This window comes from Amphiprion ocellaris, chromosome 11, assembly GCF_022539595.1.
Source record: "Amphiprion ocellaris isolate individual 3 ecotype Okinawa chromosome 11, ASM2253959v1, whole genome shotgun sequence".
NCBI classification, from domain to species: Eukaryota; Metazoa; Chordata; class Actinopteri; family Pomacentridae; genus Amphiprion; species Amphiprion ocellaris.
In genome coordinates this window covers 8,207,599-8,222,698 of record NC_072776.1, presented here as the reverse complement: position 1 = coordinate 8,222,698, position 15,100 = coordinate 8,207,599, and the positions used below count along the sequence as shown (strand labels likewise).

Sequence of the window (15,100 nt, the reverse complement as noted above, 5' to 3'; positions counted from 1 at the left end):
GTTGTTGAAAGTAAACTCACCTCATCTTTGTCGACGTCCTCATCCACTTCAAATACATGGACAGCTAGTTTATCAGGCCTGGACACTTTGCTGTGAAACAAGTATGTGCAATATAAGTACAATAATAAATACACTACAAACAAAAAAGGCAGATTTTACAAGGGTTGATATAGCTATATGCAGTTTTGAGATAGTGTCAGCTGTTGCTTTAATATGTGTGTTTTTCTGAGTTCACATTTCTAGTCAATTTTTTATTTATATATATATATATATATATATATATATATATATATATATATATATATATATATATATATATATATATATATTTTACATGAATACATTTATCTGGTGGCTTTTGCTACTAGGTACTTAAAAAATGTGATATTATCTGAATATGTCGTGGCTATTGGACAATCAGGTCTGTGATCACAATCTGTGTAAATTTGCCCATTGATAGGGCTTGTTCTTGAGGCCTCAGAGTAATTTGTTTGAAATGCGTAGACGTGGGCTTTGTGCAATGCAATCATGTGTAATAGTGTTAAAGGGTGACTGTGATAATGGGATATGTGAAATAGTGTTAAAAGGGACATGTATAGAGTAACTATGTGTAATGTAGACAGGGATATGTGCAATAGTGATTAAGAGAAATGTGCAATGTTATCATGTGCAATAGTGACAATGGGAAATGTGCAACACAATTATATGTAATAGTGTCAGAGGGATATATGCAGTGGAGTTTTATAGTGGCAGAGGGGTAAGTGTAGCATAGCAATGTGCAATAATAATAGAGGGATATGTGAAATAGCAACAAAGACATATTTGCGATATAATCATGTGTAAGTATAAGCACATGTAAATGTAAATGCTTGGTAGCGTGCCTTGGTGCCCCAGCTTTTGTCTGTCATGTGCACTACGTGTTATCACTTGTTGCTTGTTTTTCTTTTTCGTATGTCTTTGTTCACTTATGGTATCATGTTATTTGGAAATCCTTTATTTTTGATCAACCAATGCGACTCGAGATGGAAATTAGCCGTATGGCTACAATCTCTCCTATTTATGTTATTTATTTTTTGTACATTAATGCGAACTGTCTCATTTAGAAAAAAAAATTAAGCATTTCGAAACAATTGTGTGAAAATATCTACTTTTGATTTTGAGTACATTTTATCACTAGTAATTAAAATTTTGGGATTTTATGTTAAATTACTTAAATGCTACTATATCAGCACTCACTGTCCAGAATTTCCATGGCTGCTTTTGCTTAGTTGCTTGCATTTCACTTCTCTTTGCAAATCTCTCGAGCACATGTGGTCTAACTGAGATTGTGTGATTTTTCCTTATGTTTTAAACATATTTTTTAGAAGTAATCTAGGATTTTGTGGCTTTCTCAAGAGAGTCTGAAAAAAAGAAAAGCAAATTCCAGGAACGTTGAAAAAGCAGTACTTCATCGCTGATGGAAACACGCTAAGGTGTAGAATACAGCAGACTGGAAAATGAACACACGCCAAAGGTGAGAATCACTTTAACAGTAAATAGGGTTACATTTTTAACAGGCAATCCGCGTCATGCTGTATTGTTTTAACTTCCCCAGTTTCAGTAAAGTGACAGAACATTTGGCAGCAGTTGCGCTGTCAAGGTCACTGTCAGCTCATATTCTAACACACTGGCAGTAAAATGAATGATTCCTCAGGGGAAGAAGCCTGGAGCTGATGACACAATCTCTGGACAATGAGGGTGGTTTCCACACTGGCTGCATGTGGAAATTATCGAGTGCGATGTAAAAAGGAAACACTCCTCTTGCACGCAAATAAGAATTAATTGTATGCAGTGTTTCCTTGTAATTAAACCATGGCAGCATTTTGTCTGAAGCAGGAAACAAAATAGGTGACAGCTTGCGTATGTGACAAGAAAACACAAAAACCTGCGTGACTGGGTGTTTGAAATCTCTGGCATCCATGTATTATGTGGAGAAGCTGTTCTTACTTGCCCATTATAAAAATGCGGTGGCATACATTGTACAGTAGAACGGAGGTTTCTACCTACATACTTACATTGGAAGCTGTCGAAAGTCACCAGAATAGTCCTCATACTTGTAGTTGACGACATGCCAGTCAGACTTGTAGGTTTTAATGCACTGAAGAGACAATGGAAATGAATTAGAGACCACTGTAACGCTGTCGGCACATTGTAATAGCAGTTTAGGGCAATAGACATGTGGTCCCATCACTCCTAAAGGCATAACTGTGTATTTATCTGCAAGTTGTCCATTTTGAACCACTATAAACAAAGTACATCAAGAGGAAAATGGTGCACATATTCAGACAGTGTTTTCATGTTGTTGTCCGTATCTGCTTGAAGGAAAATGGAAAAAAAAAAACAAGAATCCTGCTTATCTTGTCTTTTCCACGCATGAATCAAGACATGAAGTGGGTTTGATTGTGGTCAAGTGTTGGGATATCTGACAAGAAATTAAGTCAAAGCATACGAATGTGAACACTAAGACAGACTGAAGTTGCTAGGTTACTCTACTCTTGTCGATTGTTGGATTAGGAAGCAAACGGAATCTGGTCACTTCTGTAACTTGACAACCCAACACCTACTTTACAAAGTGGTTGGACAACAACTAGCTTTTTTATAAAGTAAACTGACACACGCAGTCATATGATCTTCTAATTTCACCAGACCAGAAAATGTTAACAAGATGAGAAAGCCTGGAAATACGCTGCAGCGAATTCTTCTAATTAAAGCCTCTATGGAATCCTTGTGAAAAAAGGAGTGTACAGTGACTTGGTCTGACCATCCACCAACACAGTTTGGAAGGGAGTGCATCTGTATCCTCCTTTACATGGAAAGGAGACATCTGTTCATTGTTAGAGTCAGTGATAGGAGCAGCTCGCTGGTATCTGTTCCACACAAATACATGCCGTTTACAAGAACTGCCCCTGCTGGGAGATGAGATGCAACCTGATCAGGAGACGAATCGGAAACAGAGAGGCTCTCATAGGGCTGATCTCCACAGCTGTCCTGCTGATGTCTCACAACACTTGACCGGGTGTCTTAGGATCTTTACGACTTCAGACGAGGCTCTCTGAACACTGACCTTTGGCCTGGAAGGTAAAGTGTTAGCAGCCAGCTGCTGTCTGGCTTAACGAGACAGTAAAATCAGTGTGCCAGGGCCGGATGGTCAGAATTCAGAATTTTAATAAATTACTAAAAAGACACATCTCGTGAACCTCTATGAGTTTTAACTACAAACAAACTGCTGTTTCATTTCACAGCAGATATGTTCGAGACTTTAACGCAGACAGACAGCACTATAAACCAACACTGACAGAAAATAACCAGAAGTTTGATAATCTTGCGGAAATTAATTGCACTTTATCATTTCAGCGTCCTCGTGTTCTCAGATGTTGCTGGGAAAGCAGAGCACAAACAGGCTCAATGCCTCCAGTAATGATCTATAATGAGCCCAGTTACCATTTATGCAACAGAGCTCCGGGCTACACATGAAAATAGACAGAGGCTCTGTTTAGCTGGACACATGAAATAAAGAGGTTTCCTGATGTGCTATGATGTGCTACGTACATTACTGCCAAGATTAGCTCACAAATAGGGTAATAGCTCACATTAGTGTCATTGTGGCGCAGCAGTATGTCTGTGTGGTTCATATGAAAGTTGATATACTTTATATACTTAACCTCTTCCTATCCTCTTGTATCAAGTTGTACAATAGAATGTATAGTTGTATAATAGTGTTTGATGTTTGTATTTACTGCGTCGTACACAAAGGAAACATTCGTAATTCATTTTTAGCTACACGCTCATGTGCACTTTGTGTGAATGTTCATCATCACAAATGTAATAAAGTTTGAACTAACTTGGCTTAACCTTAGTGTCTGTAAAACTATTAAATGCTGTCAATGGTTAAATTTTGTGGGATTACTGCTCCTGGATTTTCTCAATATTTCCCCTAAAATGCATGTTTTTGTTCAAATTTTGGCAGCAAATTGTGTGTTTGCGAAGAACCCTTTTGCTCATACTAAGAAGTTGATGAGGACAATATGTTTTCAGGGCCTTTTTAAAACCAGCCTACCTCTTGGACAAACAGACTCTGGGCCTCCCTCTCCGCATTTTCAGGCACTGTGGGGTACAGAGTCCTCCCTTGCCTCCTCAAAGTCGAAATCTGTAAAACAAACCGAGAGTTTATTCAGCGAAAGAAACACAACAGGGGAATTACGGCCGCAAAACACGATCAACATAGTAAACGTGAAACTGAAACAAAATGTGGGAGACATTTCTCCAAGTATTACAATATGTGGTTTCAGCTGGACACAGTGGCTCTGGGTGTTCTTTTAAATATTATTCTACAGTTGAGAAAGGGCCGATGTCTGTCGAAAGGTTCAAAGCAAGCAAGCAGAACACTAGAAAGCAGCGTGTGAGGGAGGCAGGATGCTTGTCCATATTGTTTAGCTCCAGCAGCCACAGACACTTTCACTAATGACCAACAGGTTCTGGCTGCAGCCGAACAGCAGTTTTACAGCAGAAAACCAAGACTGTGCTGACTAAATGAAAGCCTCAAATAATATTTCAACAAAACTGAGAGTCTACTGGTGTGTTTGTCGCTCTGTAACGTTGTACAAGAGCTAAATAAACTGGAGCAACTATCAGCATGTCAATACACTCCTAATGACAATGCAAACAGGCAGATGGAGAGATCGGAAAGGCTGTTCTTTCAAGGTTGTTATTATAACCACCTGCAAATGTTCACACCACCTGACTGTTGTGTGATTACAGAGGAGGTTGTATGAAGGTTGATGATGATGACAATATTACAGCACAATAATTAAACATGGATTTTATGACATCAAATGGAAGATGTGAAGGATTCATAGGAGTGGTGGGACGCGATTAAAAAAATTAATCTATTACAGGCTTTGGAATTATTTAATCACAATTCATTGCAGTTTTGTCAAATAGCAATATTTGACACAATAAGTGAAGTTTTTCAATTCAAATGAAATTGTGGTTGACAGTTGAATCAATGAATAGACATATACGTGTTTATAATTTAAAATTTATTTTAAAAAAGGAAAATGGGACATACAGAAAAAGTGATTTTGATGACTTAAAGCCTGAATTTAGTTGTTTTTTCCACTGTATGGTACATAAAATCAGCATAAGTAGTTCAAGGAGCTTCAGAAAGTTGAAAATCCAGAGATTCATTCTGTTTTCATCTTTTCTGGGTCTGATAAATGGTTTAATTTTGATGGTTCTTTTTATAGGAATATCAATTTTTATCGATGCAATTTTTTATAAACAAAAATTTTATAATTAAGTTATTACAAGAGATATTTTTGTTGTTTAGGTTATTCCTCCTCCAAGGAGGCAGAGCCTCCATGGAGTAAAAACTTAAACCACAAAAATGTTTCATTTCTATTTATCTGCATTTTTCATCTGTCTGCTACATTCACAGATTACTGCAAATCTAAGTGCAATTATAGCGATTTTATTCAACATTTTAAGACTTCCTGTAAACTCAAGCACTGTCTAGAAAAGTGGTCTACTATGGGATGGCTACACCATTAGCCGTTAGTAATAGGTATTACTTTAAATACACCATCGCATGTGGGAAATATCACATGATCTTAAGTGATAAAGGGAAAGAAGTGATTTCAAGAGCAAGAATAAATGAAAGAGAGCAAAAAATGCAGCAAAAAGTAAAGCAATTGCCAACAAATTTTGCATTCTCTTGTTAACTAACATCCATTAACACAGGTCAAATGGGACTCTTGTTAAAGATATGATGTTGTGGTGTCTTATTACGTTTTACTGAAGTTTTTTTTCCCACCCAGATTAATGTTTCAAAGCTCAAAATAACTTTCTAGGATGACTAAACATAAAGTGTGAACAGTGCAAAAGCTGGAGATCAAACTATAGCCCCGAGTAAACGACTGCGATGAGCAACAATATCAGCATCAGGACTTGGTGGGAGGATTAATCCTGATAGTAAAAATAAAGTGCATCTGTCTGCTCATAATCCCTGCGAGCAAAAGAGAAACATAAATACGACCATTAAGTGTTCAGTTCAGCTGACTTTGTTAAGAGGAAAACAAGTGAATTCTGGCTTTGTGCAAGTGAAAGCTGTGAGCGTGAGCTGCTTTTGCTTTCTGAGCACGTGAGGGATGCAAAAAATACCATGATTCCTTTTTCTTTCACTGAAGTGCTTTGAGCTGAAATATGTTCCGTGTCATTAGTTTGAAGTCCAGTTTACTGAAGGCATAACCAAATGCAACAATTCTGATTACATAATGCGTATGTCTATAAGAAAAAAACAAAAGTGCTCACTACATACAGTAAATCAATCAAATGTGTTTAAAATCCTAGAATATAACAATATCCAATAGAAAATTATACCAATTATATCAACAGTGAATGACACTAGAACAAAAAACTGCTATTTTTGCCTTTGCATCTTCAACAATGGTGCATTTGGTGTTAGACTGAGCTGCGGTCGTGTCAACTACAACAAATTCCATACCACGCTGGTATTTGTGAACCTTAAGTCTCCCTTTCCTGTCTGCTAGCCAGGTTTCCTGCAGGGGAGATTATAATCTTTACAATCCAAGCAGCAGAAATAAACAGGCATGGAGGTAAGAGGGAGACGGGAAGCGGGCAACAGGAAGCATTTAATTGGGCTACAAGTCGCCACGGAGAACCATAGGATTCTCTGGTTTAATAAGCCCCAAATTAGCATGGTATAGGGTTGGACTCAGCAGAATATCATCCTCCTTGTCAAGATGGGTATTCTTCTGGACCCTTAGAGACTGTAGGACTCAACCACCAGCAGCTCACAGAGGTTGTACGCAGCAGCGCTTTGACCTGAATGCTAACATGCTGATGTTTGGCAGCTTTAATATTTATCAAGTTAACTCAGCACTAAATGCAAAATATAGCTGAGGCTGATGGGAGTGTCGTTAGTTTTGCAGTTATTTGGCTATAAACCAAAGACTTTCAAGAATGTGAATATTTATCTCATTGAATTATTTAAAGAAAGGTCAGAAAAACACCAGACTCACTCAGATACATTTACAAAATTACATCAAATAGTTGCTGGTATTCTTGGATCTGAACCAAAAGTACAGGACTGTCAGTGACCCATGCTGTTAGTGTGGCAAATAAAAGGAAACTATACATATGTGTGACCCATTTGTTGGAAAGATTTACATTTCACTGGGTGTGAATGGATCTAAGAGCTGGATTTTGTGGTTGAAACAAAGGAGAAAGAATATTGCTTTGATGTGTGTGCCCTACATCAGAGATGTTTCCATACATAGAGTACGTCTCATTAAGGAGAACAGGAAAGGAGGATCATATCCTGATAATTCTGGACAAATTTCTCCAAGAAACCTCGCACAAAGAAGCCGACACACAACTCCACTATACCAACAGCCTCCAGATCAAGAGCAGATGGAGATGGTATAAACAGAAGAGCAGCACATGACTTTAGATGAGCCAGAGGGGATAAGATAAGGAGGACACCTCATAGTGGTTTCTAATACTGAGAACCAGCACTGTCTGTATGCATATCGAGGTCTCAGCACGAACACCCCCTGGCCACGCTTCTTCTCACTGAAGCACAGCCACTAAAAAATCGATTACAACCTTGCCTGAAGAAGAGCGCGAAGAGGCAGAAACAGATGTTAGGTTCAGTCACTGTGCCGCTAGTGTTGTTTTTTTTCCTCAGACAGAATCACCTGTCAGCCCTGACAATGTCCTGGTTGTGTGTGAAGTTGGTATGTTCATAGCAACAGGCTGCAAGAGCATGATACAAGAGAAGACAAAGTCAAGGCTGCCCTGCTGTCACCGAGCACCCAGCTGCCAGGCCTTTCAAACGATAACAGGCCATTGCTGTATCCACAGCCAAACCCACAGTTAGAAACACTTTGCAAAACTACTCGTTTCATTTAGGTTCTATTTATCGCAGACATTTTCATTCATTATTAAAGAGAGTTTGCTGGGAAGTTTTCAGAATATACAAAAGGCTGCATGACATTGCCAGGTTTAGTTATTTGAGTATACAAGGGAGTTTAATATTCTAACAGAGAAGGTTTGTATCAATTCTGTGGCCACATCAAATAATATGCAGCAAAAATCAGACCTGTTTTTTGTCAAAATCTATCATATATAGAGGCAATGCATTTGAAAAGATTGATTCTAAAAGAGCTGCTGCCGTGAACTTACAAAATATCATCATCCTTTAAACAGCCCATGTTTGCTATGACAGACACAAACTTGTGACAGTGTTGCATTTGGTAGCTCACACAGAGGCTTTCTGAGAATTTCTGAGCATGATGGTGGTTTCAAAAAAGTGCAAAATGTCATCATTTTTTAGGGTAAATTGTGGGCAGATTTGAAAGAGGAATACAGTGTCATGACACACTGGTGTCGACTACAGCTGTTCTGTGGCTATGACAGATTTATAGGTCACAGTGCAGGTGTGAAGAGTTGTGCATGAATAACCATTTCATAGTAACATAAGTTAATATAGTGGGGGGTAACAGTGTACAAAGTTTGTGGTTCAGTACATGTCTCATTTTGGTAAGATCTTGTAATGCGGATGGAGGTGGAAATATGACTTTTTTGCTATTTTTGTCCATAACACCATTCAATAGTGTTTCACTGGCCATCATTTTTACAGTTAAGGCACAGAGATGCTTGCATATTTTCATTAAGCTGGCACATATTAACTGATGCACTCCTAAAATTCACTGTATAGTCTTTGGTTCTTTAGTACGTGGACATAAATAGACTTTTAACAGTCACTGTTTGGATCACAGGGTGAAGAGAACAGACCAAACCAAACTAAATGTCCTGTACATCTTTTTTAAGAGTCCTGTGCAAACATATGCATCATTAAACCACTAACAAAAAGTAGCATTACTTATGTTACTGTATACACTATCGATCAAAAGTTTTAGAACGCCTCAACTGTTCCAGTTTTAAAGGAAGGTGTCACTGAGTGCAGTTTTCTTCACCATCAAAAGGCACTCAGAAACTGGGAGAAACACTGACAGGAAGAGGTCTGGAAGACCCAAAGCCACAACAGAATCAGAAGAGAAGTTTCTGAGAGTCAAAGGCGGCTCTTAGAACAACAGCTTGTAGCGCAGCTTAATAGAGGTCGTAGTAAGCAAGTCTCAGTTTCAACTGTGAAGAGAAAACTTTGAGTTGCAGGTGTGACAGGTGGAGTTGCAGCAAGAAAGCTATTGCTAAGACGTCAGAATAAGAAAAAGAGGCTTGCCTGGGCCATGAAACACTGCCAATGGACTACTGAGGACTGGAAGAAGGTATTATGGACTGATGAATCAAAATTTGAAATCTTTGGTTCATCATGCAGGATTTGTGCGGCGTCAAGTAGGAGAAAGGATGGTTCCTCAGTGTGTGACATCAACTGTCCAACATGGAGGAGGAAAAGTGATGGTCTGGGGCTGTTTTACTGGATCCAGGGTCAGTGATTTGTACAGAGTGAGAGGAACCCTGAACCTAAACAGCTACCACATCATTCTGCAGCGCCATACAGTACCCTCTGGTATGTTCCCAGTTGGTTCATCCTACAGCAAGATAATGACCCAAAACATTAGTCCAAGCTATGCCAGAACTACTGTAGGAAAAAAGAACAAGATGGGAAGCTTGAAAACATGGAGTGGCAGCACAGTCTCCAGACTTAAACCCCATGGAACTGGTTTGGGATGAACTGGACAGAAGAGTGAAAGCAAAGCAACCTACAAGTGCCACACATTTATGGAAACTTCTGCAACAGAGTTGGGAAGAACTTTCTGAAGAATATTTGATTTCCACTGTGGAAAGAATGCCATGAGTGTGTTCAGCCGTTTTATCTGCCAAAGGTGGCTACTTTGATGAGACAAAAGTTTAGAATATATTTTAGTTTCTAAATTGATTTTTTTTTAACTTCATTTGTTTATTTGTTCTATACTTTCATTTCAGGGTACAGTGAGACATTAACATGTATCATTTCCAACAAAAAGCTGGAAAAATTGGGATGTTCTAAAACTTTTGACCTGTAGTGTTTATACACATCAGTTACATCACTCGAGTTTCTGCCATCATACTCTCCAATGTGGGCATTGAGACAAAAGTTGTTAAGCACATCATGGCTACTAAAATAAAAACTTCTCTCACTAGGTACGAGTGCCATAACAATAAAAGCTCAGACTCTATAAAACTGTGAATGCGCTGTGATTCAGAGAGGCAGGGTCAGATTTGAGGATGTACTGTACATCTCATTGCTGCTCTTGGTGAGGACATCCTTCAAAGAAGTCTCATTTCCTGAAGTACCAGCGCTGAGCCAGATTTCCATTTCAGATTTTCCAGCCATAGCGTGGAAAGAGTGAGGGAGCCTACGTCCTGCACACTGTGGCTGGAGATAACACTTGCTCTGTCACAACACAGGAGACAGAATGAGCCAATTAAACAGATGGCCCCTGACCCCTCTCTCGCTGCAGCATGGAAGGATATAAACAAAAGCAAAGCCTCTGAGGCCGACCCCACCCAGCACTCACAACAGTGGCCACGCCTGGGCCAAAAGGAAAGGATCGCAAAAGCCAAACAAACACAACAAAGAAAACATGCAAGTGGGTGAGTAAATACTGATGTTGGATAGATAACCATAAAGGGTTTGACCTTGTATGGTTTTGGAGCACATTGTCAGAAAGACTTTTTAATGGCTTACTGTGTGCACAGTTGAGTAGTGCAATTTCTGTCCACTTAGTAAACATTAATTAATAAGATATTTTTCATTCAAAGGGCCTAACCTTCCACAGCACTGTGTAGCCTTAGAGGAAATCAAAGCCCAAGTGCTGTTAGTGCTCCCTGAGCTGCATATCACCACTAACTTTCATAGGAACTCCTCACCCATGCAATCCTACAGTCAGATGTACTACAGAAGATTATTTATTACCATTTTTTATGTATGCCTGTGATTTTGCCCAAGAAATCTACAGGAAAAATGCAAGAAACTCACCTCAAAGTCCTCAAGGGGGAACTGCAGCATGTCTCTGAGGACATCGCTGAGGATCTGCGTCTTCCTCTGCACCAGCACATTTTCATAGTCCAGCGGCTCGATCACCTTCGGTTTGACCTGGAGAACATGAACGAAGCACTGTTACTGGGACAAGTTGACCAATACTGGAACTACAACTAACACAAAGGTAAAGGTACAGCTTTTTAAAAAGTGGTATATGTGTTGTAGATCCAGCAGAGAGATGACAAAGATGGGTAATATACAATGAAGTCCTGAGATTAGATGTAGATCGGGTATATTGAATTATGTTCACCCTCTATGTCCGCCTCTAAACCACAAGGGTGTCCCAAACTGAGTGTGAGTGAAATCATACTGTCAATTACTTTATTAATTGTCTTGTGGTGATTACATTTTTAAACCTTCATTCACAAAATGTAACTGAAATCAGAGGTGGTTTAGAGATTCTTCTTGAAAGGGTAATGCTGATTTGTGGCACAGTAATAGCTAGGAAGTATAAGGAAAACTACATTTAACAAGAGCAAAGCTGAAGACTGGTTATCAATGTGGATTTGGTTAAACTGTCTGACGATGCACGGACTTATATGATCATGATCTTGCTTACTAAGCACCAGAATACCAGAAAAGCGTTCATGATTTAACCCCAAGGCCTCAGAACTAACAAGCCGACTAAGGATGAAGTGCCATATGTAAGAGAAGAGAGCATAGAACAGGATCTACAGTAATTAATCCAGCTGTGCTGTCACACTGGGTATAGAAAGACATGCTATCTGCTAGATAGACTCTGACAGGCCTATCAGTACTCCATCTGCCTCGAGAAAATGCATCCGCTTCAGCAGAAGGAGGGTCTTGATGAGATTATGCCTTTGTGAGAGCAAGCGCACATAGCATGTCTCTCAAGGAAACTACCACACTCTATTCCAATTGTCTTAACAACAACACAATTATCCTCTTCAGCATAGAACAAATGTACGTTTTGTGAGAATAATCCGTTATCAGAAGTTAGCTCAAGCTTCAAAAGTGATGCAGCGCTGTGGCTGACTCATAAGAACAGATGTGGACATGCTATTAGGAGGTGATTATGGATTTATAGTACAGCGTCATAGTTTCTGCATAATGTTGAGGCACTGACCCACTAAACAGCCAAGGCTGAGGCTGGACGAAGCTTGTAAGCTGCAAAGATACAGTGGCCATTAGTTGGAGAGTAAGCTGTCAACACTTGTAGCTGATGGGATGGGAGGATGAATCTAACAGCCAGGGAGGCAGCGCAGTGAAAAATGAACAGTGACACATCAGCAGACTTCAGGGCTGAGCGACAGCACGGCTCACTCATTGCCTCCACATCTGGGACTGATAATACAAGCATGATCTCAGAGGGAGAGTCATGGATATTGACCTGCTTAAATATATGTTCCTAGCAACCTCTGCTAATAACAGAGCACACCGAGGACAGACAGGGCAGGACCTTGTATCAGTTTCAAGGACGTGGAGGGGATAGTAGAGCAGAGATGGGGCCACTGTGTCTGTCGGCTGAAGCAAGCCTTGACATTATCAGACGGCTTTTTACTCGCACCTTTATCTGAACGTAACACACACGTAGTTACAATGAAATGCAGTCACGCTTTGACACACTGTTTTCCTGCAGGAGAAAAAAAGCAAAGAGATGCAGAGATAGCTGCGTGTAGGACAGGTAAGCCAGGAAGGAATTTAGAACATATGAAAGATAAGATATCTGTGTATATGTCTCTATGTCTCACTGGATCCGACATCTTAAATCTCCATAGACAAGACAGTCTGTACAAGATACTCAGGCCTTAAGAACATCAGGCAGTGTCATTATTAAGCCATGCACAGGACAAAAACACTGGCAATGACTCAGAAGTGGCTGAACCAGGTGAAACACCTTTTGCAAGATATAATCTTGAAGGTTTGGTTCGGAGGAGAAAGAAGAGCCTCACCGAAAAATTACCGCAACAAACACCTGATGTAGCTGAAGCTGCAGCTCTCAAAACCAAACAGTTAATGCCCTAACAACACTGATTTTAAAATAAAGTAGTTGCTGAAAGATTTGACCGCATTTCGGTCATGGTGCCCTTTTCTCACCACTGATGGATTTCTGGAGCTGCTGTGTTGTTGCTGACTTTTGTTTCCCTCCAAACCCCTCTGGGCACATTGCTTTGTCAGTGGCTCAAAGTGGTCAACCACACAGAACACTCAGCAGTGAGTAAGAAAATGAACATTCATAAGCCAAATCTCTGTCATCCTTTCTGGCCACAGTGCTGACCATAGACACTTGACCTAGTCTCAACTGTAAATTGAGTCGTCAGAGAAAGCACTTGTTGAGTATATATCCTGCAAACTAACACTAATATCGCAGATCTTGTTGTATTTCTTGTTTTCCGACAATTGGATAACATAATACAGTACAACAGTGACATCAGAAGAGAACAAAGCAGACTGTAAGTTTTACATCTGACTACTTAAGTCAACAAACAGCCATCCATCAATGGAAAGAGCATAAAACTGAAAGTTATGAAGCCATCCCTTCCACTCCCTCTCTGCAGTGATCCAGCAGCTGTTTAGCTGCAGCTCCCACTCCTCCCATCACTGCTCCCTCGCACAGCCTCAAACAATGGTGCTGTGTAGTGCCTCTCTACAAACTGATGCATTCAGTCTTCTGCCACTCACTGTTCAGACAACTCTTTGGAGACTAAACGACGGTCCACCTTCAGGAAATTATCTCAGTCATTTGCGTTGACTTTTGAGCCAAATAAAACATTTAACAAGCCAACGTTACCTTTAAAGAATAAACCTGAGAAAACAGTGTGCTATACTCCTCCAGGTAGTAAAATGCTGGTAAAAGTTCAACATTCACGTGTGCTCGTGCTAACGCTGCAGATTGTAAATGTGAGCTGGCAGCGTTGGGTGGAATAAAAGAAAGCGAAGTAGCACAAAATGCTCACATGACACCTGCTTTGGAACTTTATGACTGTGGTTAACCTTTACGGCATCAAGCGCTGAAAGACGTTCTTGTAGTTTAGAATAATTCTGACAAGCCAACACAGATTTTTAAACACGAACCAAAAAAAAAAAAAAAAAGTCTCCAGTCCTTGAATGACTTACCACCACCTGTGGCACTGAATCTACCTCAGGCTCAGCTGCAGCCAGCCTCTTGTACTGCTGTGGACTCTCAATGACCAGCTCCTTCTTTGGAGCTTTACTAGCCCTTCCCTGCATCGTCAACAGCTGTGGTGAGAAACGTCCGAGCTGGATCCCAAAGAGAAGCCGACACCCGGCATATCAGATGGAGAAAAATCCTTGTGCTGGAGAAAAGTTTGTATTTCTCCCCTCTCAGCCTGGACTGCTCTGACTGAAGGCAGTGGACTCACACCCAGAATGAGGAGTAGCCCCTCCTACACTCAGCTGTGCTGCCTGGGGGAGTTAAACACCCTCTCACCCACACACACACACACACACACACACACACACACACACACACAATGAAGTTATATGACCCCCACATTATCCACCTGCACAGCGACACAGGGTTTGACAAAAGCAAACAAAAGAAACACATTCCTCAAGTATTACAGTATGGTCAGGGACTGTTCACGCCTTGTGTGGGACAGCTGAAATAAGAGCCTGGTTAAAATTTATCAGGAGGAACAAGCTCAGGGAGACAACAATGGGGCACTTCAATGGTATATGTGCAGCGACATTCAAAGAAACCGCAAAGGAATCTGCACATTATGAAGGCACCCGCTAGCAAATCAGCTGCAGCAGTTCAGTAATAATTTCACTGACTGTCGCAGAATTTACAAATCTTGACCTGTATTATCAGCTAAAGACCAAACACACATGACTCGACTTTGTGTCAGGCAATAGTACATCATAATAGTCACTGCAAAGTGTGACACGCCATCATTAGTCACTGAAGTTTTTATTGCTGGCCTGTCGCTCTTATCACCGACTTCAGATTAGGTCCAACTTCTGTCTCGCGGCTTGTTGATGCAACTGCTTGAGGGGCATTCCAGCACGTCA

At 40.3% G+C, this 15,100-nt stretch overlaps 1 protein-coding gene across 14 annotated transcripts in view; it reads right to left on the bottom strand.

Moving 5' to 3' along the window:
* Positions 1–15,100, bottom strand: part of zmp:0000001200 (dedicator of cytokinesis protein 9) — an 85,390-nt gene that overhangs the window by 35,714 nt on the left and 34,576 nt on the right. For 10 of the 14 annotated variants that reach the window (XM_055015279.1, XM_055015278.1, XM_055015277.1 and 7 more), the window contains exons 2-5: positions 11,042–11,158; positions 4,097–4,186; positions 2,055–2,137; positions 21–90 (exon numbers count right to left, since the gene is read on the bottom strand). In XM_055015279.1, coding sequence (XP_054871254.1) covers positions 21–90; positions 2,055–2,137; positions 4,097–4,186; positions 11,042–11,158 — 360 coding nt within the window. Of the gene's footprint in view, positions 1–20; positions 91–2,054; positions 2,138–4,096; positions 4,187–11,041; positions 11,159–14,182; positions 14,429–15,100 lie in introns of those variants that run through there. The other 4 variants (XM_035957274.2, XM_023290314.3, XM_023290317.3 and 1 more) reach the window with 2 other exon arrangements.